This window comes from Mizuhopecten yessoensis, unplaced genomic scaffold (genome assembly GCF_002113885.1).
Source record: "Mizuhopecten yessoensis strain PY_sf001 unplaced genomic scaffold, ASM211388v2 scaffold10439, whole genome shotgun sequence".
Lineage (NCBI taxonomy): Eukaryota > Metazoa > Mollusca > Bivalvia > Pectinida > Pectinidae > Mizuhopecten > Mizuhopecten yessoensis.
The window spans coordinates 654,604-676,051 of record NW_018408547.1 but is presented as its reverse complement, the minus strand read 5'-3'; the positions used below and the strand labels follow the sequence as shown (position 1 = coordinate 676,051).

Sequence of the window (21,448 nt, the reverse complement as noted above, 5' to 3'; positions counted from 1 at the left end):
ACAGCATGTGTTATACCTGTCTGCGGCAGTATATATATGTGTTACAAATGTCTGTTGTAGCAATTTCATATTTTATACCTGTGTGTGATAGTAAATACAAGTTTAATATCTGTCCATAATACTGAATACATGTGTTTAATCTGTCTGTGGTATTCTATACATCTTTATGTTTAATACATGTATATACAATTGCTGAACATGACAATTTGGATACACTTATGTTATCAGGATTTGCCCCATAGACAGGCCCTAACCCTGCCTCCTGTTTATTATAAAAGATAATTGAAATGTCTTAACATAGGAATGTATACAGATTATAAATAGTAGTATACAGGGCACATAAAGAGTGGTATATAGAAAATATATAGAGTGGAATACAGAGTAAAGAGAGTGGTACACAGTATGTATATAAAGAGAGTGGTATACAGAGTATATAAGGATTAGTATGCACAGTATCTACGAAGTGGTGTACAGAGTATATTGAGAGTGGTATACAGGGTATAAGGAGTGGTATACAGTGTATAAAGAGAGAGTGATATACAGAGGTTTGTAAAGAGTGGTATACATAGGTAGTATAGAGAGTGGTATACAGAGTATATTGAGAGTGGTTTACAGAGTAAATAGTGAGTTATATACAGAGTATATGAGGAGTGGTATACAGATTATATATATAGTGAGTGATATACGGAATATATCAGGAGTGGTAATATAGTGATATATAGTATGCAGAGTATATAAAGAGTGGTATGCAGAGTACACAGGCATCACATAATACAGAGTTTAAAGTGATATGCAGAGTACACAGAAACATCATATAATGCAGAGTATATAGAAAGTCATATACATAGTATTCAGAGAGCAGTAAACATAGTGATATAGAGGTGTTAAACAGAGCATATAGAGAGTTGTGTACAGAGTTTATAACGAATGAAATATATCTGTACTTCATATATTCTGTATATTAAAGTACCTTTATATACTGTGTATACATAACTCTATCTTTACATTTTCTGTACACTATATTATGTATTTCTTTAATAAGCTATGTATGAAGTATCTATCATGACTATTTTCAGTTATATATCATTTAATTGCTGAAACTTGTTGATAATATACTGCATATAAACTAACACTATTTGATTTACCTCATAAAGAGTCATCACTTATTGGGTATGAGTATCCTCTATATACAACAAAAGATGTTTGTTTCCTGTTATATGTTTGAAAAAAATATGGATAGGTATAGATAGGTAATAAATTCAGTTTTTCATTTATTTTTATTTAGCCTATAAATAGAAAGGAGAGTGATCTTGACTCGAAGAGTTCTTCTTTGAAAATTGGCAAAAAAGTTTTGGGTAGGCACAAAACAATATATTGTTGGCCTTTTATATAATGAAAGGATGTGGTCACCTCAGGGTTGAGGGGCGGGGCCAATAAGGGGAAATTGGCAAATTTTAACTTGTAAAAGACTACTTTCTAGAAGGACCTGTCACCATATAAATTGTAGAGAAGGTTTAAACTTGATGTATGGATGGTGTAAACCTGATGTATGGGAGGTGTATACCTTAGTATGGGAGGTGTATTCCAGATGTATAGGTGGTGTATACCTGATGTATGGGAGGTGTTTACCTGATGTATATACCTGATGTCTAGGTATACCTGATGTATGGGAGGTGTATATACCTGATGTATAGGAGGTGTATTCCTGATGTATGGGAGGAGAATACCTGGTACCTGATATATGGGAGTGACCCAAAGGTGTATACCTGATGCATAGGTGATACCTGAGCTTATAGGAGCTGTTGCCAGATGTAAAGGTTGTGTATACCTAATGTATGGGAGTTTTTTATTGGTAGTAGAGAAGGTCATGCATACTTGAATGATAGAAGATGTATACCTGATTTATAGAAGGTGTATGAGGTGTATATCTGATATATAAGGTGGGTTTTTTTTATCAATTGTCACCCATTTACCCTAGGGAGGGGGTAAATTTTGCTATAGTTTATGGAAATGAGACTTTTCAGTATTGGGGAGGGACAAAATTCCCTGCTATACATATGTAATATTTGTTTTTGTCATATCACAACAACAAATAACAATTGTATTACAACTCAGATGACCTGTTAAACCCATGGGCCCTTGTTTTAACGTGCTGTATTAGTTGGATGTGTTGATATTGGCTTCCAATAATAATTCCCCTATAGCTACTTACCTATAATTAGATGTGGGTTACAGGGACATGTCACATGCTTATTAAGTGTGCAGCAAAATAAATATATACTGTGATGCTCATTTATTATATATAATATCTTCCATTGTATATATTTGCAACCCGTCAATATCTTTCTCAACTCCCTGGGGAGCATACAGCCGGTGCTGCCATTTCGGCACTCACCGAGTGAGTGAGCTAGCATTATACATATCTAGCACTGCCCAACCACATACTCATTTACAGCTGAGTAGACTGGAACAAGCGGAGTAAAGCATCTTGCTCGTGTATTAGTAAACTGAATATTTCTCTTGGAATCTTGCAATATACTTTACCACCAGGTCTAAATTAACATATATAGGAGTCTTTGAAAAATGGGACACAATCTAAATCAAGTACTTGGGGTGGGTGAGGGGCAGGTTAACTAATTTGATTGGTTTGGAGGAACACTGAACAGTTGTACATATCGTTTACCTGTTAACTCACAAAATACATGAGCACAAACTTTAAACCATGAATTTATAACACAGGATAATCAGAAGAAATCAATAAAATTTGCTTACAACAAGCAAGACAAGTAATGTGAATGATAAATGTTGAATCAACTAACTCAGCTTTCTGACATCAACTATCTGTATCTTTACCTCAAAATTGCTGTAAAAATCTTAACCAGAAACTTGGAATAAACGGCATACCTCAGGTAGACACATGTCAAAGAAACCAATACTTCCTCTTTAATAATATAAAACAAATAACAACCCCCACCCCCACACCAAATCAAACCAAACTAGAATTCTTCGACGAGGCTGTGTACGAAAAATAACATAAATCAAGATGAATTTTAAAATCTCACTTTATATTTGAGTATGTGGTGACTGATTATGACAATAATTCTGCACTCTTACCGAGTTTGGCATCATTACAGCTGCACTACTGGACCCTCACCATATAAATCCTCAGCAAACTACTTTCATTTGTCTCATTCTGGTTGAAAATAACGTGCAACAGATTAACAAATGACAGTGATTCTCACCAATAAGAACTATTTCTGACCCTTTTTCTTTTTGGCCAACAAAACCAATGGTCATTTGAATAATCAAACCCAGCAACTTCACAGACATTTTCTAAGTTCCCAATGGCTCTTCGGAACACTCGAGTTTCGTTCGGAAAAGTTTATAACTCGGGATTATTCCAGCCATTTTAGTATATAGTAATATGTGCTTCCTAATACCAATCTTTTAAAATATATGCGTTAAATTAATAATTGATATTTAAATATATCAACTAAACTTATTGATAATATTTTATATTGGTGTTAATTACAGTTGCGGCAGAAAAATACGAAACAGTTTGTGCGCAAAGCTAGTTTTACACAGCTGCCGTTTGCCGGACTCTTTGAATATTAAATAGGTGTGGGTTATCATTTTCGAAACAACATATGCTGAAACATACGATGGCCGATAGCAGCCGACACAAAACAACAACAATATAAGACATTTATGTACATGTACACTTTTTAAAAACTGTACATGTACACAATACAACTACAAGTGCTATTAGCATTCCAACAGTACTGGACGGTAACAAATCAGAGGTATACCAACTATCATATACTTTTTATGTGATTTTTGGAGACAAAACAAAAACATGTAGTTTCTTAATTTGTATATAGAATTATAATTTTAAATCAATAACCCAAAATACGTCATTTAAAGTGTTCCATGTGACATATTCACAAGTTTGAAGGCTATTGCCTTTGGTATAAAACACTAGTTATTTCTCTCAGAACAATCTACATACAACTTTTGTTACAGTAAGTATTATACTATATTTGACTTGAGTACTAATCTATTCACACTGAACAATGCAACGTTCTACTTTATGACTCCAATCCATACATTAGGTAAAGCCCACATAGATATGCGTATAACGATGGTTTATGTCTGTTACATTTCTTTCAAATTGAAAATAGGACATAAGACCAATCAACATACAAAGAAAAGATTAAGAAATTAAATACTTGATAAATACTAATTCCAAACCTTTCTAGTTTATTCATTTTCAGGTAATGAGATTAAGTCGCCTTCAAGCATCAACAAGTGAAATATGTTGTACAGTCTACGTAGCAACACTGTGTGGTGACCTCTATCGCCTCTTCGCTGATTTGTACACAAATGTCTGATATTGTAGTTGTTTTGTGTCGGCTGCTATCGGCCTTCGTAGAAACATATGCTGTATCATGGCAACGATGCTATTTCGTATTCTCTCTGACTTGAAAGAAGGACGTTTGGAGCGGAAGGTAAGCTGATACCTATTTCTGTTCGCCGCATTGACAGAGTCTTAATACATTCGGTAGCTCAGTGTCTGAAAATATTACCTGTACGCTCACTGTCGTATTATATCAGGTATGTTGGTCAACGCTTATATGGAAAAAAAAATCATGATATTATGAATATTGTAGGGAGAATTATATACAGGTAAAAAGAATCAATAGGTCAATCGGAGTTATTGTCATATAAGTTTATATAACTATACATTGTATATATATAAATGATGTTTAAGGCATTTACGTACATACATGTATCGATAATTGACGAAATTGATCTAATGTCCTTTGATAGAAGATACAAAAAATCGTGTGTCCGTCTTTTTAGGTAAAATATCTATTTAAAAAGTTTTTTTAACTGTATGGTTTTTTTTAATACAGACACGTCTAGCTTGTCAGGCGAAATTGAAAGTAATATACTCTAGATACATTTGTTTCATAAATTGAGTTTAAAAATAATAATCAATTAATCGAAAAATACAAGTTCCGCAGATTCGTACACGTAGCAGTTTTTCTGTTGGATATTATATCTGAAATACAACACCCGTCCCCCGAATCTTAAACATCTCTTATAACATTAAACATTTAACATTAAAAATAATCCAAACATGTTATTCCAACTGATTTCTTAAAAGTAAAATGATTTAATAAATCAGTACTCAGTATAGAAAAAATAAAAATAAAGTATTCTCTGGGGCATTTTTAATCTAGGGATTATCAAACAAACCATTTAACAGTCTCGGCTACTGTTTACAATGATCAAACTCTTTGTTCAAGAAACATTTAGGTCTTTTTACTAGGTTAACAAATGGACAATGCGCCATACCTCTTTGGATTGTCTCGGAAACAAATGTATATTACTAGTACGTACAGTATTAGTGTTCCGGACCGTATGTCTAAAAGACTTTGTTCTGAAAACTTCCCACGAGTCAATGTCAATGTAAATGGGTATATTTACCTTTAAAAACTTTCTGATATCGGTGGTTGTGATGTAGATCTGTAGGCGGTCACAGCAACGGCGTTGCAAAATGACGTTTTTCTTAGTAACGGGGTTGTTGTGACGTCATTTCAACGTTACTTGTACGATTACAGAAAATCATGCGGTATGGCGTGTATGACGGTATTTTATGACATGTATTTGTTGGCATGTATTGATGTATTTGGCTAAAAAATGGCGTTAGAATCAAATCTTGCAAATATCTATGACACGAAATGGCTACGGGGGCCCAGGTAGTTAACAAGTTCATCACATATCTGATCCATTTTACTTTGTCATAAATATGGTGTTACACACATGTAATAAAACCGTTCGAACAATTTCTGCACGTCTACAAAATTGAGAATTTTATAAATTGCATTTTATATATACATTGTAATTATTTTGCTATGAAACAAATTTAAAATGTGTATTTTGTCATTATTATTGTCATTGCATTTAAAAGTTCATTTAAAAAAACGGCAACTACATTGCACTGCGCTGAACGACAATACTAAGTCAATTATCATTTGTACGGACGTAATCTTGTGTTGCCTCTTGTACCCGATCATTGTCTCCTTCAAGTTCCACAGTATATAAGTGTATTCACCTCTATATTACATCATCAGCACAACAACTATCTTATCTCTGATACGAAAACCCACCGAGAAATACTCTGTTAAACGCTTTAAACTATTCAATGTTGTAATACACTTCGTGTATCTGTATCGCCTCACTGACCACAAGTCTCGAGGATTCTGCACATCATTAGAATTGAAGGCGCGGGGCTCGCTCATTAACTAGTCTCGGGAAAAGGTTAAAAGAAAAAAATGATCAATCGCTAGACTGATACCTGTCCTATGAAGAAGACAGAAGGGCGACACCCGACTTCAAAATCAGTCAATTTTACCATTATGTGGCCGCAAGATTATTTTGATGTACATCAAAGGATCAAACTCATCTTCACCTCTAATGTGGCGCACATTGAGCCTTCGATTTTGCTTTGACATATTCCAGGGGTGCAGAGGGCGGACCATTTTATTCGGGTGCTGGATTTCTATTTTCGTTGCTCGACAAAAGAAAGAATAAATGTTTTAAAGTCATCAACATTTATTAATTGAAACTATTCGAAAAGCACATATACTTTGCAAGAAACCTCTGACCATTATCTTCGACGTCATATTGACGAGTTTGGCATTCAACCAAGGATTTACACATATATATATTTTTTTAAGCAATGTGACAAAAAAGTATTCCTAACTGATGGTGCTTTCTTGGTTACAGTATATAATATTGAAATATACCAAAGACGCATTATCGGTGTAGAAATAGTATATCACATACACCGGAGTATAATTGACCATATCAATATTAAACATTTGTTGGAGACCCTGTGGCTCTCGAAGGCTAAAAGCTGAGGACTGTGATGACTGTGATGACTTCAGGATCGTCAATACGGAAGCCGGCCTTACCATCCATGAAGAAGTGGATGTACGGATTCTTCAAGCACAAGTAAATGCCGGGGGTAATTTCTTGCCACCGGAAGTGAGGAGTGGGATCTTTCTTTCTTTCTTTCGCTGTTATATACATCTTTGTAAGCTTTTTAGCTTTATGAGATGTCTTGATGGTATTTCATTATTGGGATCGTCGTGGTCCAGGCAGAAGGCGACCATCCTCTCCTTATTTATCTTATCCTGGAATATATATATAACCTAGGGATAAATATATAGCGTATTTATAACGTTTATAAAACATACAAAACAGTTTCCAACATTCACAACGCCGCACTCAATTGAAACAACGCATTAAGTTAACATAAACAACAGTATAGTCAACAAATACAGCACAATATTCATCAAATAAAGAAAATCGATGTTCACAATCATAGATGATACTTACACTTTACTTGGCTGATGTGTCGGGTTCGATTGTGTTTCAATCTAGAAGCCTATTCCGTCTTTGCGTATTGCAGAGTTATCTTCTCTTGGGAGCAGGTATTGATTGTTACGTCACTTGTTTGTGAGAGTAACGTCATCAATTTTTGAGAAAACGACGTAATTTTCTCGCACAAACCAATGACGTAACAATCAATACCTGCTCCCAAGAGAAGATAACTCTGCAATACGCAAAGACGGAATACAAATTTACATATAAGACTACGAGATCTAAAAAAAATCTGACGTGTTTATGCATGCATGACCTACATGTACATAAAAGTAACCTTAGATAAGATGTGTTTTCGAAAATTCTGACAAGATAATCCTAATCAAACCAAGATACACTGTACGGAAAGTGGTCATAAATGTTATCTATCGGTTCTTTATTTAAAAATTAACCAATGGAGAGGCAATCATTATAATCAATATATTAATTTCACATTTAATAATAGTCTTACATAAAGCGCCGAATATAATTGAATCACAGTGGTTTTTACTTTGCTTATCTGCTTGCTAGAGCGGAGGGGAATAGCGATCCGATAGTTAGTCGGACACGTGGAGATATCACTGCGCCTGTGTTATGGTCTCATTACACGGAACTGGCTTTGGCAGATTTATATAGTGGCAATGCAGAGTAAATGTAAATATATAATGATACGGGTATGTGCCTTTCAGAATAGTTGCATAATTTAGCATAGAACCGAAGAGATACTAACATCTTCCTAACTGTTTCTACTACTGTAACAGCTGGTGGACATAACGAATTTATAACAAAATGTTATAAGATTAAAGTGTTGACGATGACGCAACAGGGTACGGTGCTTTGGTTAATTAGTTTACAATAAAATCGTTTATCAGAAATGCTAAATATCCGAAACCTTGGTTGTATCCATTTCGAGTAATTTGTTAAAGATAAAAGTTAAAGTAAGTTGAAATTAAAAGTTAAAATTGAAGTTATTTTTCGAAACAGAAGCCTATATAACTCCTCTACACTGGACTCAATGAGTAAGCAATAAGATAATACAATCTTTCAAAACAAAATGTTTACTTTTAACAGAGATATTGTGTACGAATGTGTCAGTTTTCAAGTCATTCCCTAATAGCTAGAAAACTAGAAAAGTGTTTCAAAAATAATCATTAAATAGAAGACAAACGAAACTTCAATCAAAGCAGGTTGGGTTTGAATATTGAAAGTCAGCCAATGATATTTCAAAGCATTCCATTTCAATTTTGAAGACTTCAAAATACAATTTACAAATTGTTTTTAAATTGTAAACGCGCGAACGGTAGACGGGTCATCTACCCTGATGCCTACGGAGCCGTCGAGGAACTGGTGGATGTACGGATCAGCTATACACAGGTACCGTCCGGGAACGACGTCACTCCACTGGAAATAAGGTCGGGGCTCGTCACGCTCAAAGTAAAACCCCACATATACTTCATCTCCATCTTTGTCCTGTAAGACACACAAATATATCTAAAACGTCGCTGATAGAACATCAAAGGTTATGGTAACAAAATTGCAGTAAACCAGAATTAACAGAACCCGATGTCCACGGCACGCTTTCTCCAATGTGGAACAGTTACTATCTAAATTGACAGGAATGATAAGTTGGTTTTAAAAGTTTAAGACATGTAGTTTAAACAACGTTAACAATAAAGTTGAATGCATGGTAATATAATAACTCCTATATAAAACTATGTTTATTTCAAGTGTGTATAATATGAATATCAGTATGTTTATATGAGGCTGTGTACAAATACTGAAATGATCGGACACATGCTTGAGCTATTTTATTCACCTATGGACGAAGATCCTATCGTCATCATGTCATAGGTTATCTCAGAGCTAAATATTAAACTTTTGTTTAACAAATTTTACCTGTAAAAATATACAATGTCGCGACACATATGAGTGATATCGTGAAATAAACCCAACAGCTACTCTAGAGGTACTACGTGGTCTCTTTCCAAACAGCTCGTGTGGGATCTCCCGGACGAAGTCCAAAATGGTGCAGCCCGGAAAAACCTTCCAAGTAAGACTCTTAACTTTATCAAAGGCGCCAGCATTAAAATAAGAACGTTGAGAAAGGTCTGGTAATTTTGGGAAATGACGACAGCGATTAAAAGCACCACTGCCTGTCGACCTTGCTGATTCTGAGGCGAACGTTTCCTCTCGTCGATAACCATCCGTAGTTATGGTCTCGTAAACATCTTCCTCCGGATCTTTACATTGTAGTTTGTGAATTTTCCAATCCTGACGCTGGCACTTCTTGGAACAATAATTCACCTTTTTTGCACCGAGCACATATTTTAATCGAATCGCTTGCTTTGCCACACACATGACAACTACTGTAAGGAGCACGAACCGTTCCTTTCCTATCCGCACAAAAATGGCGATGCAATCCCTTTTGTCTCAAATATTCAATTTCAAATGGAATCCCATGCAGAGGTTCCGATGGATACAAAGTTCCACCGGTTGCGCTTCCAATATCAGGAATATTAAAGATACCTTTTGAATTTTCGAATTGTTTAGTTTGTTCACGTTTTTGAATTTCTTTACAGTTGGCCTTATGCTGACGTTTCCAGTCTTCCCTCTGACACACGGTGGAACAGTAATACACCTGCTGACATGCCGAACACAGCCGCAGACTCAAAGTTTTCTTATCACAAAATCCACATTTGTTTTTCATTTCATCAAACCTGTAATACAAAATATAATGCGAACTTTAAAGAAGTAATTCGTATAAAATACCTAAATGGTGAGTCTTCTTAATTATTAGTATCACAGGCTTTACCCCTGATGCTATACTCACGGTAGTGATCATGAGATGGCAATCTTAATTAACTTCCGGCCGCTCACTACTCTCGTTATAAAACTTCACAGTTGAATAAAAGCTGTGTTTGTTTTGAATACAAACAGTAATTGAAATTTATTTTGCGAGATTTCGAAAACGCTTGTTGCAAAGAGTGCAAACCACCAACCGTCGTTAAGGATAAACGGGAATATAAGGAAAACATTACCACCATTCTAAGTGACAACAAAATATACGCGGTGCTGACAAAAAGTCCCACACCAACAGATAACAGTAGCAAATATCACGAAGGTGAAGGACAAATACACTATCAGCGAAGAAGAATATAAAAAGGTTCTCCTTACATATGAAACAATCAACGCACATACTGTACACCCAAGATCTATAAGCCAGGCTTATTGCGGATAACACTGGTTCCATATTGGGTACAGTGTATCAAGATGGCTTACAGGGTTTACATGTGGGAAAAAGAGAACTACGCGTGAAAGATATAATTGTTGAATAGGATGACACTCGTATGACGTTGTTTCTCCTTACCAATACATTGTGTGGACGAGGCGGTTAATGTCATAAGGGATAGGTTAAATGGAGAGAGAACCCTTAGCAAGCCTTATTGTTGATATCATCGAGTTGTTGAAAATAAACCCAACACTACTTATTTCTCATTCAGGGAGACAATTTACCAGCAAAAGGTTGAAGCAGCGATATTGGGAATCCAGTCTGCGCGGAAGTAATCAGTGACGTTGGTAGCTTTCAATTTAAGGGTCAGAATATTTCCAATTGAAAGTTAGAAAGTTTTCATTTTACATATTGGGAAACGTATTGGGTACAGTGTATCCAACTCGTCATCAGAGGCTTTTACAACAGTCAAGAAAATTTGTCAAGAATGCATAACTGTGGAATATAACCATTATGAATACCAACACCTATTTCTATGTGATTTCAAACAATCCTGGTTCATGGAATGCAGAATTAATATGTTATCTTCATGACTGTCTGATTACTCATATGGTTATGACATAACTCATTATGTCATAGTTTCGTTTAGGCGGGGCACATTCAAAGGGAGATAACTATCACACATACGCGTGTACAAAACGTCGGCGGACTGATGTTCCCGGACACTGTGCTAAGTAGTCATGTAAATGTTGTGTGCCGACATCACTATCTTGTGTCGTGAAGGCGGTCAAATTAAGTATCAGACAGTTCATAGATCATAACTAAAGCAGATGGCGGCCTCCCAGCCTAACTGACATGGCGGCGTTTTCAGTACACCAGAACCTATTATATACAAACCTTTGTTTCGTTATCAAGGTTTCCACCTGACTAACACTGCATGCATTCACCTGCAACCTTTCCTCTCGAATATCTGCTTTCGAATTCTCCGAATTTGATAGTCATTCTACTTTCGTTTTTCAAAACATCATATCAATAATTCTCCGAATCCTACTTTCATTTTCGCTTAGCACATGATCCCGTTATTTGTAATTCTAGATATCACATACACAATCTCAAACTTCATTCGTCACTCACACTGAAGTAGAGCGTAGTTTGTATTCTTTTTCTTACTTGATAAAACCCAGACGTTTGGAGCGGAAGGTAAGCTGAGCACCGCTTCGTTGACACAGCCTAAACAATTGTACTTGTATTCGGTAGCTCAGAGTCTGAAATATGTACCCTCACTATCGTATCAGGTATGTTGTTCAAAATTTATATAAAAATGTTCATGATATTATAAATATTGTAGAGAAATTACAAACAAGCAAAAATATCATGTTCATCCATTAAACATAAAGAATCAATAGGTCAGTTGGATTTATTGTCATATAGGTTTATATAACTATATTTATATATATATAAATGGTGTTTGAGGTATTTTGAGTATACATCGATAACGGACGATATTGATTCAACGTGTGTCCGTCATGTTATGTAAAAATTCTACTTTTTCAATGTATGATTTTTTTAATATAGAAACGTCTAGCTTGTCAGCAAAATTGAAAGTAATATACTATAGACAAATTTGTTTGATAAATTGAGTTTAAACCCTGATAAAAGGGCCAATAATATCCAATGTTCCATAGCTTTCGTACACGGACAGATTGTAGCAGGTTTTTCTTTTATATATTTACATTTGCATGGCACTTTTACTCTATAGCCTCTTTGAAAGCTGTGTCGTTGATGGGACTTTAATTCCCATGCAGCACGAGACACAATTCTTAGCGTATTAATACAACACTGACCGGAACTACAATATCCAATGTGAATAAACATGACGGCTGCTGAAATATCGCTGGGCATTGAGACTTAACAATGTCACATATCTTGTAAATTTTTGTGCAAAATAAAAAATGAAATAAAGAATATTTTTTTACAACAAAAACAAGATCAAGGTCTGCAATATCGTACAAAATGCACATCGGTTGAAACCACCAATGCCGGCAATGGAAACAATTTTAACGCTCATGCAATTTATCAGAAATATCGTCTGTTACACTGCACAGATCAACAGGGGTCCGTTACAAATGTCTGAAATACACATATTCTATAGACCTACTGACACATATGTTACAGACCTACTGATATGAGTCACAGTACATAAACATTTCAGACATTCGTATCGAACCCCTGTGCTCTGTCGCAAGATCACTCACTTCAAACGCTATCAGTTTCACGCGTCTCGCAGCCACGGTTTCCTCAGTTGTTGACGACATGTCAAATAACGAGGCTGTTGTAGAATCTACCGACTGTAGTCAGATTGCCATACAATCAACAAATAAATTCACGTCTGGATTCTCCACAAAATGAGCAAAGAGAAAAGTTCGAATTAACTTCCAAAAATAACTACCTCGTGGAGGGCAAGGTCGGATTTACGGTGTTCACTCTATTTATCCATACGCTTGAATACATCACAATCCACTAGAACAACAAGCATCTCCTCCGTGTCATCATTTCGACTCAAACGATAATAGCATTACAAGACTTGTAACATTTCAAAACAAACGTCGTTACACACGTCTACAGCGTTACTCCAATAGGCTGCTTTCACTGATACTAAGACAGGGCAGGGCAGTCACCTTAGACATGATCTTGTCCAAACAAATGCTGATTTGTTGATTTAGAGTTTGGAATAACATTTTTCTTAATTGCAAGCAATATGATACATCGTTGTTGATTCAGAAGCATTCAGTTAGTAGGCGTATTGAAATCACTTTAAAACGTCCGATTTCAAAATTGATAGTTTCTTACATTATTTTGAGAGCTAAAGGGCCCCTGTTATCATTGTTGCTGCGACTTTTAAAAGTATAATTGACATGTCAAGCGCCCGTTTGAAAGAAGCTTTCCTTGTTTAAACAGACCATTCACAACTTACAGTGTTAGCATTGCTTTCAATGATGATAAAGGCAATGATATGCAGAGGTGAAAACTTTGAAGTGAACTAGATGTGAGCGATCTTCAGAAAAAGACATTTAACTTTTCCCCCCACAAAAAAAAGTATTAAGACATATTGGAGATATGTGAGCAAATCAAAACGGAGAGACTGGTTAAATTGCAAACATGTATACGGACAGAGAGCCTACATAGGAAATATGTGACAGATCTCTCAAGTGAATCTTGAAAACTAGCGACAACAAACTTCATTTTCCATTTCCCGGCCGGACTCGAAATGAAGCTTGTTCATATGAAATGAAGCTTACAAATCTTCAGGTTTAGAGTATTCTTCATATGAAATTAGAGCAATGTCTGTCAAGTACTTCTTGAAAAATAGCAACAACAGATTTGAACTGTAAACATCCAAGATTGTTGCCCGGTTGCCTTCCCATTTTAAAATACCATGAAATTCAATATGCACAACTAAGGACAAAATGAATAAGAGAGTTAAAAAGAATGATAACAATATAAGTTAATTGTTAAAGACGGATGGACAATCATCACGGAAACAGATGATGGCTGGCTAAAAATTTATATTTTCGTTGCTGGACAAAAGAAAAAAGAAAACGTTTTAAAGTCATCAACATCCAATAACTGAATTTATTCGAAAAACACAAATCATGAACAGAACTATGAGAACTCGTGTGTACTTGTACTACACAAGAACCTTCGGACCATTTATCTTGACGTCATATTGACGAGTTTGGTACTCAACCAAGGACTATTGGATGATGGATTCTTGGTTACAGTATATAATATTGAAATATACCAAACACACGAGTCGTTGCACATACACCGGAGTATAATTGACCATATCAATATTAAACATTTGTTGGAGACCTTGTGGCTCTCGAAGGCTAAAAGCTGAGGACTGTGATGACTTCAGGCTCGTCAATACGGAAGCCGGCCTGACCATCCATGAAGAAGTGGATGTACGGATTCTTCACGCACAAGTAATTTCCGGGGATAATTTCTTGCCACCGGAAGTGAGGAGTGGGATCGTCGTGGTCCAGGTAGAAGGCGACCATCATCTCCTTATTTGTCTTATCCTGGAATATATATATAACGTATATAAAACATACAAAATCTGAATTATATATATATATCGTATGTAAAACATACAAAACCATGGGATATATATACCGTTTATACAACATACACAACCTTGGATATATATAACGTATACAAAACATTCAAAACCTGGAATGTATATAACGTATATAAAACACGCAAAACACGGTTTCTCACATACACAACGCCGCACTCAATTTACGCAACGCATTGAGTTAACATAAACAACGGTATATTCAACACATACAGCACAATATTCGTCAAATAGAGAATACACATACACAATTTTCAGCATACACAGCACATTCAAGACATACAGCACTATATTCAACACGTGCATCGCTTTATTCGACGATAACAAATTTAACAAATTTAGATCACCATATATATTTAGCACAATATTCAAACTACTTACATGTACCACAAGTTAAAAATTAGCACCCACAATGCTTTATTCAACCATCACAACACTAGATACAACACATGAAAATCTACATTCATCATAACGCAACACCATATTCAACATATGTGTAACACAATTAGACTATAGTCAACATGAACAATGAATGTACAACACCAACACACTACATTCATTCAAAACATTAACAAAAGGACCAGAGGGCCTGTATCGCTCACCTGGATATCTAAGCAATCATGGCAAAATATTCTCCAAATGACATCTAAGGGAATATGCCAGACCCCAATACCAATTCTTGTAGTATGTCTGTATTAGATTTTTCATGACCACCAATTTAATGTATATGGTTATGGGGTGGGGATCTCAACTGTTTCCAAGCTGTGACTCAGAAACTAGATCCCTCGGGTTTGTGGCCAGACCATAGGTTCAATTCTAATATCATGACTGCATTCGTCTCTTTTTGTCCAGCATTTGTATGTATAGTCTTGGGGTGGGGACCTCAACCGTTTCAAAGTTATGACCAAGGGGTTAAGTCTGCAAGGGTGGGGGAGACCCTGGAGCCAATTCTAATATCATGACTGCATTCGTCTCTTTATGCCCAACAATTGTATATATAGGTTTGGATGGGGATCTTAAGCATTTCGAAGTTATGACCCAGGGGTTAAGTCTCCAAGGGTGGGGCCCCAAGGCCATCCTGGAAGCAAATGTGCATTCATCTCTTTATACTCAGCAATTGTATATATGCATGGTTATAAGGTGGGGATCTCAACTGTTTCCATGCAGCTGTGACCAAAAATACTAGGTCCCTAGGGGTTCGGTCATATCCCGGGGCCTATTCTAATACCATGACTACTTTTGTCTCTTTATGCCAAGCATTTATATATATAGTTCTGGGGTGGGGACCTCAATCGTTTCAAAGTTATGACCCAGAGACTTTGTCTCTAAGGGTGGGGTCAGACCCTAGGCCATCCTGGAAGCAAATGTCCATTCTTCTATTTTTACTCCACAATTGTATATATGGTTATACTGTGGGGATCTCAACCATTTCCAAGTAATTTGTACAATTTTGAATCCCTGCCTCCCATGAATGCTTCTAACCAAATATGATCGATATCTATGGCATAATTCTACAGAAGTCGTTTATAGCATTAAAGCCAAATTGCGCCCTTTTGGACCCGCCCCTCAGCCCCCTGGGGGGTCAGCCCAACCATTTGGCCAATTTGAATCTCCACTACTGAGGGATGCTTCCAGTCAGATATGGTTGATATCCATCTCGTAGTTCCAGAGAAGAATTCGCTTAAACCACTATAGCCCTATTGCCACCTTTTGGCCCCGCCCTTCAGGTCCCTGGGGGCCAGTCCCACGGTTTATACAAAATTGGTTCCCCTTCACCAAAGGATGCTTCAGACCAAATATGGAACAAATCCTTCCATTCCTACAGAATAAAAAGGATTTTAAAGAATTTGCTATGTTTCCCATATTGAGCCCCGCCCCTCAGCCCCCAGACCAACCATTTAAACAAAATATGTTCCCCTTCCCATAAGGATGCTTCTGACCAAAGAGGTATGGCGGAAAACTGCTCGTATTTCCCTAAGTCGGCATTTATGAAAACGTCATAAAAAAAGAGAGTTAAACATTTCGTGTAGCAAAAATGCATATAAAAGATACAAAACCAATTGAATATGAATGTTTAAACTGCTGAGAAATTAGGTATTGCTAATATGATACTGAAAATATAGCCATATACACTATATCTATGAAAGTGATGGGGTTTCCCGGACTTAAAAAAATACTTTCAACACTTTCCCATCCGAGGACCAACTTTTGAAAAAAAAATTGTGACCGTAATGTAATATGCAAAAACAAATCGTATTACGGAAAAGTGGTCCTCCTTTGGGAAAGTGCTCAAAATAATGAAAAACAGGGGTGATCAAGTTTCTCTAAACTGCGACAGGTGTTTTTCGGGTTAAATACGTTTGTAATTGCCAATATCTATTTGTTTTATGTAGCCGAATGTGTAACGCAGTTTACTTGCGACTAGAAAATGAACGGTGCAGGTTTGAATCCTCCTTCAGTTATTTTTTTTTAAATATTTAGGCATGTGATGATTTTCCTTAATAAGGCAATGATGTTTTTTTTAAATCGATGGAAGATTTTATTAACATTTTAATAACATTGATTTATCAGTTTTGTTAGTAATAATTTCTTTACTATTTAGTGCGACAAACTTCTATCGAAGCATGTCAACAAATCCCTGTACATGTGTACAGTACAGCTACGCTTTGTAGGTAAGACACAATTTTTGATGAAATTTATGAATTGTTTTACCCTCCAACTGGCAATAGTAATCATATCAAGTGCTTAAACACCAACAAATAAGGCCGAAATACCAAGTATGTGGTCTGTTTACAATAATCTATTCTTAGACACGGGATTCCGATATTGCTACCTGTATAAAAATACCTGAGAACGCGTCATAACAGTGCACGGTTGGATGCGCGCACTAGCGTAACATAGATTTGGGGAAATAGGCAAAGCAACCCGCCATATCTCTTTGGTCAAAATCTGCTCAGTCGTTTATGACAAGTAGCGATTTTTAGGAAAAAGTTGACGGATGACGGACGCCGGACGCCGTGCCATGGCATAAGCTCACTTGCCCTTCGGGCAGGTGAGTTAAAACAAAAAAAATACTGGGAATAGATTCAAAGCCGCGCTTGTACAAGGGGACATAACTGGCATAACTTCAGATAAATCACAATATCTCGGAAACGGAATCAGCTACGACGTTCGCATTTTCTTTGCCTTTTATTGTATTATATGAAATATTTGTATAGCTTGATATAGCAAAACGCTCAGGGTACACTTCAAATCATTTTCTAGGGAGTTCCCATCAGATGTAGAGCTTGATATCTAGGATGGACGTCATCAGTTATGACGCTTTTAAGATACACGGATTCGTTTTACTACATAAAAAGATATGATATTTTAATGAATTTCACTAGATTAATTATTTTGCCATCAATTGAATTGAGTACCCATTGGCTTGTGTGTAGTGTCATACCTGTATGTAAATGCAGTGACGAAAGGGGTAAGGATGTTCCTTCGACATGTACGCCACCAAGATCCTCCTTGATCCAAAAGTTTCCGATATCTTTCTAAAATCATCCAGGATGTCGTAATTAGGAAATACTTTCTTAGCCTCGTTCAGAGCTTTTCTCATGTCTTTAACCGGTTTATATTTGGACATTGCATTGTTGTTCATGTCGTTTAGGGCGAGTTTGCTGAGATCAATTGACGAAATCTGATCACTCGATGTCGATATAGTTGTCACATGGGTAGCCTGGAACTTCTTACAAGCATCACGATGTTTTGACTTCCAGTTCCTTTTCTGACACTTCCTAGAACAGTAGAATACCTGGTAGCACCCACCACATCTCTTGAGGTTGGGGGCTCTCTGCTCACAATCTTCGCATTGTTGATCCATTTCGTCCTAACTGCTGTATCCTGTTACAAGAGGTTCTCTCTGCTACAGTCAAGTCGCTATCTGTAACGAGGTTGGTCTGTAATGAAAGGTTTGGTTTGGTTTGGTTTAGTAGTTTAACTTCCTATCAACAGCTATGGTTATTTAAGGAGGGCCTCCCCTGTTTGCAAGATGCATGCGTGTATTGTATGCGTGTGGGTTTGAGACGCTGCGATATGTTCGTGACTGTCTCTTGTGATAGCGCGGAACTGATGCTGACTGTAAAGTGCTACCTCACTGAAACATACTGCCGAAGACACCCAGCAGGACACCCCACCCGGTCACATTATACTGACAACGGGCGAACCAGTCGTCCCACTCCTAAAGTGCTGAGCAGGAGTAGAAACTACCATTTGTACAGACTCTGGTATGGCTCGGCCAGGGGACAGATCCCAAAGCCTTCCTCACAGGGGCGAACGCTCAACTAAAGGCCAAAAGTAAGGGCATCGTCAAGGAGACATTAGTTAGAAGAAAGTTGTTTAGAAAGGCGAGAAAAGATAAGATCCCAAATTTAGTCGCCTCTTACGATCATGCAATGGGGGCAGCAGGTACAATTATTACGCCCTATTGTGTAGTAGGGTGATTCTATAACTCATTGTCCTTGTTTTGGAGAAACACAATTGTTTGTTTCCCCGAGATTAAGGGAAACAAAGAATCGTGTTTCACTACCACCCAAGGATACATATTATGTTATACCGAAATCGAACAAAATATAACAGTAAATAATTAAGATCAGGCATATGCGCCATTTATGAAAGGTGAATGAATAGGACCGAAAAACTCAAGAACAATACGAAAACTCGATGTTTTAATTATTTCCCCGTCGTTTGATCAATGATATCAAATTAGAAAACCTGTTATACAGATATAATGATACCACTGATGGGATAATAAGGGCAGACTGCAAACAATATAAACTCGTCTAATACATTTTAATATCAGAGAAACAGTTCAAAATTTAAAATATGTTCATTTTTTTTTCATATATCGATAACCGTGCAACTGGGCACAAATAAATCAATATAAAGAGACGAGGAATAAAACAGCGTTTAAAGTACTGGATGCAAGCAAAAGGAATTTCGAAATTCCGGAATGATTTATTTTTTAAATCGATGTCAAGTCAATGTTTCGAAATATTATGCACCTTTGTTTTGGTAGGAAATGGAGACCATGCCTGCAATTTGTTCTTTAATCCCTGTTTACGGGGGTACTGTACATCGAGCCTTTAAACGATGCAGGTGTTTTTTGTGTATTGAATAGAAATGTGATTTCTGTACCGAGAAAGTTCGGTTCGGACAATTTGTACAAATGGATCACAGGGACCCGATACTCGATAATCTAGGGGTTTCGCTCACTTACATGCAGAGAGAAAGTAAGCGTAACCCCTGGAGCACCAAGAATGAGGGACCCGAGCAATTTATCACAGCTAAGTTTGGACCAATCCTGAAGTGTAGATAGTAAAATTAGACATTTTAGGGGTTTAGAAACTTCCTTTAAACCCATAAAATGTCTTACAAAATGTATTATATAACTCTCCTCGCGTCAGGTAAATCCCATACCTACCAAATGTATACCACGATATCACCATTGGGGGTGTCCGTTTCACCGAGAATTAATTTGGATCCCTAAAATGCCAAATATCACTCTCTTCACATCAGGATAGGTCGAAACATACATTGGTAAAAATAGACTTTTTACCCATTATGCATCAGGGCAAACAGGTAGGCAATTAATTTATTTGAATGCTATTTTTTTTCATTTTCGTGAATTAGTATCATTCTTTATTTCAAAATTTACTCCCAGAACAGAAAGAATGGACATTTTTCATGAGAGGCTGTGGACTTTGCCTGGCTAATTCAGATTATATACAAGTAGTTGATAAAATTCTAGGGTCGGCAGTAAAACCTAGAGTAGGTTCGGGTATCTGAAATACACATAATTGTTTTTTGCCTAATATATATTATGTACGGACCGTGGAAGGGGGATTTCTGCTACATGTATGCCCTTTTCAATATGATATAAAATTAACTATGCACAAGAACCTTCCCAATGTAAACAACACTGCATAGCCAATGCGAAACAAATCACCAAAATACTACTTCTGTGCCGATTGTATTAAATTTTACTCTTTTAGAATTTTTAGATACAATTGTTTATTTTAGTAGTGTACACTTGTCAAAAGTTGATATCATTGGAGTATTTCGGGAAATTCCTGAAGGAATGGATCAGTGGTTTCACCCGTTGAATTCTATCGACGATGGTTGAATTCAGAGCTAGCATAGCTTTAAATTATGTACAAGTACTACTTGTCATAGATGAAACGGTGTTTAAGTGAACATAATTAGAAGTCAGGACGTTTTCCTGTGAAAATGCCTTAGATTCTGTTGACAACGAAAATAACAAGTTGTTGTTTACAGGCAAAGGCGGCGGACGTGTATCAGTGTATATATACTCATCATACACCTATAGCTATATTCTAATCCTGTTAATAGAACTTCCATTTTCTGAGGTTTGACATGATACAAGAGAGGCTTATGTAACATTGCCTAGAAAGTTTATATTAGATAGAAATTACTGACCTGTATATTCCAGCTTACGTCTGTCCACCCTCTAATCGTCAGTTTACGAAGCCGCTCTCATCAGGGACAGACCATATGGCACATAGGTGGGGAAGGAGTGGTGCACTGTCGACCCAGTGCTGTAATCTGACAAAATATCTAAGAAAGCAAGTCTTCTCTTTATA

General features: G+C 36.6%; 1 protein-coding gene across 5 annotated transcripts; it reads right to left on the bottom strand.

Annotated features, from left to right (window-relative positions):
• Positions 1–6,941: 6,941 nt before the first annotated feature.
• On the bottom strand, positions 6,942–21,448 carry LOC110460583. 5 transcript variants are annotated; one of them, XM_021513566.1, is made up of 4 exons: positions 21,285–21,448; positions 9,331–10,151; positions 8,752–8,904; positions 6,942–7,205 (listed from the first exon to the last, which is right to left on the bottom strand). In XM_021513566.1, exons 2-4 carry the CDS (start codon positions 9,790–9,792, stop codon positions 7,092–7,094), a joined length of 729 nt encoding a protein of 242 aa, XP_021369241.1. In that variant the 5' UTR covers positions 9,793–10,151; positions 21,285–21,448; the 3' UTR covers positions 6,942–7,091. The 5 variants fall into 5 exon arrangements, with proteins under 5 accessions (XP_021369241.1, XP_021369240.1, XP_021369242.1 ...); XM_021513565.1 differs by lacking the exon at positions 21,285–21,448 and adding an exon at positions 11,561–11,637; XM_021513567.1 differs by lacking the exon at positions 21,285–21,448 and adding an exon at positions 11,561–11,637 and having other exon boundaries at positions 8,764–8,904.

What these genes read in the sequence shown, in the direction of transcription:
- LOC110460583 (XM_021513566.1), bottom strand. Translation starts at nt 9,792, where the DNA reads ATGTGTGTGGCAAAGCAAGCGATTCGATTAAAATATGTGCTCGGTGCA. An exon ending in GACATTGTATATTTTTACAG is followed by an intron (nt 8,905 to 9,330) that starts GTAAAATTTGTT and finishes TGTGTCTTACAG; the next exon opens with GACAAAGATGGAGATGAAGT. An exon ending in ACGGCTCCGTAGGCATCAGG is followed by an intron (nt 7,206 to 8,751) that starts GTAGATGACCCG and finishes TATATATTCCAG; the next exon opens with GATAAGATAAATAAGGAGAG.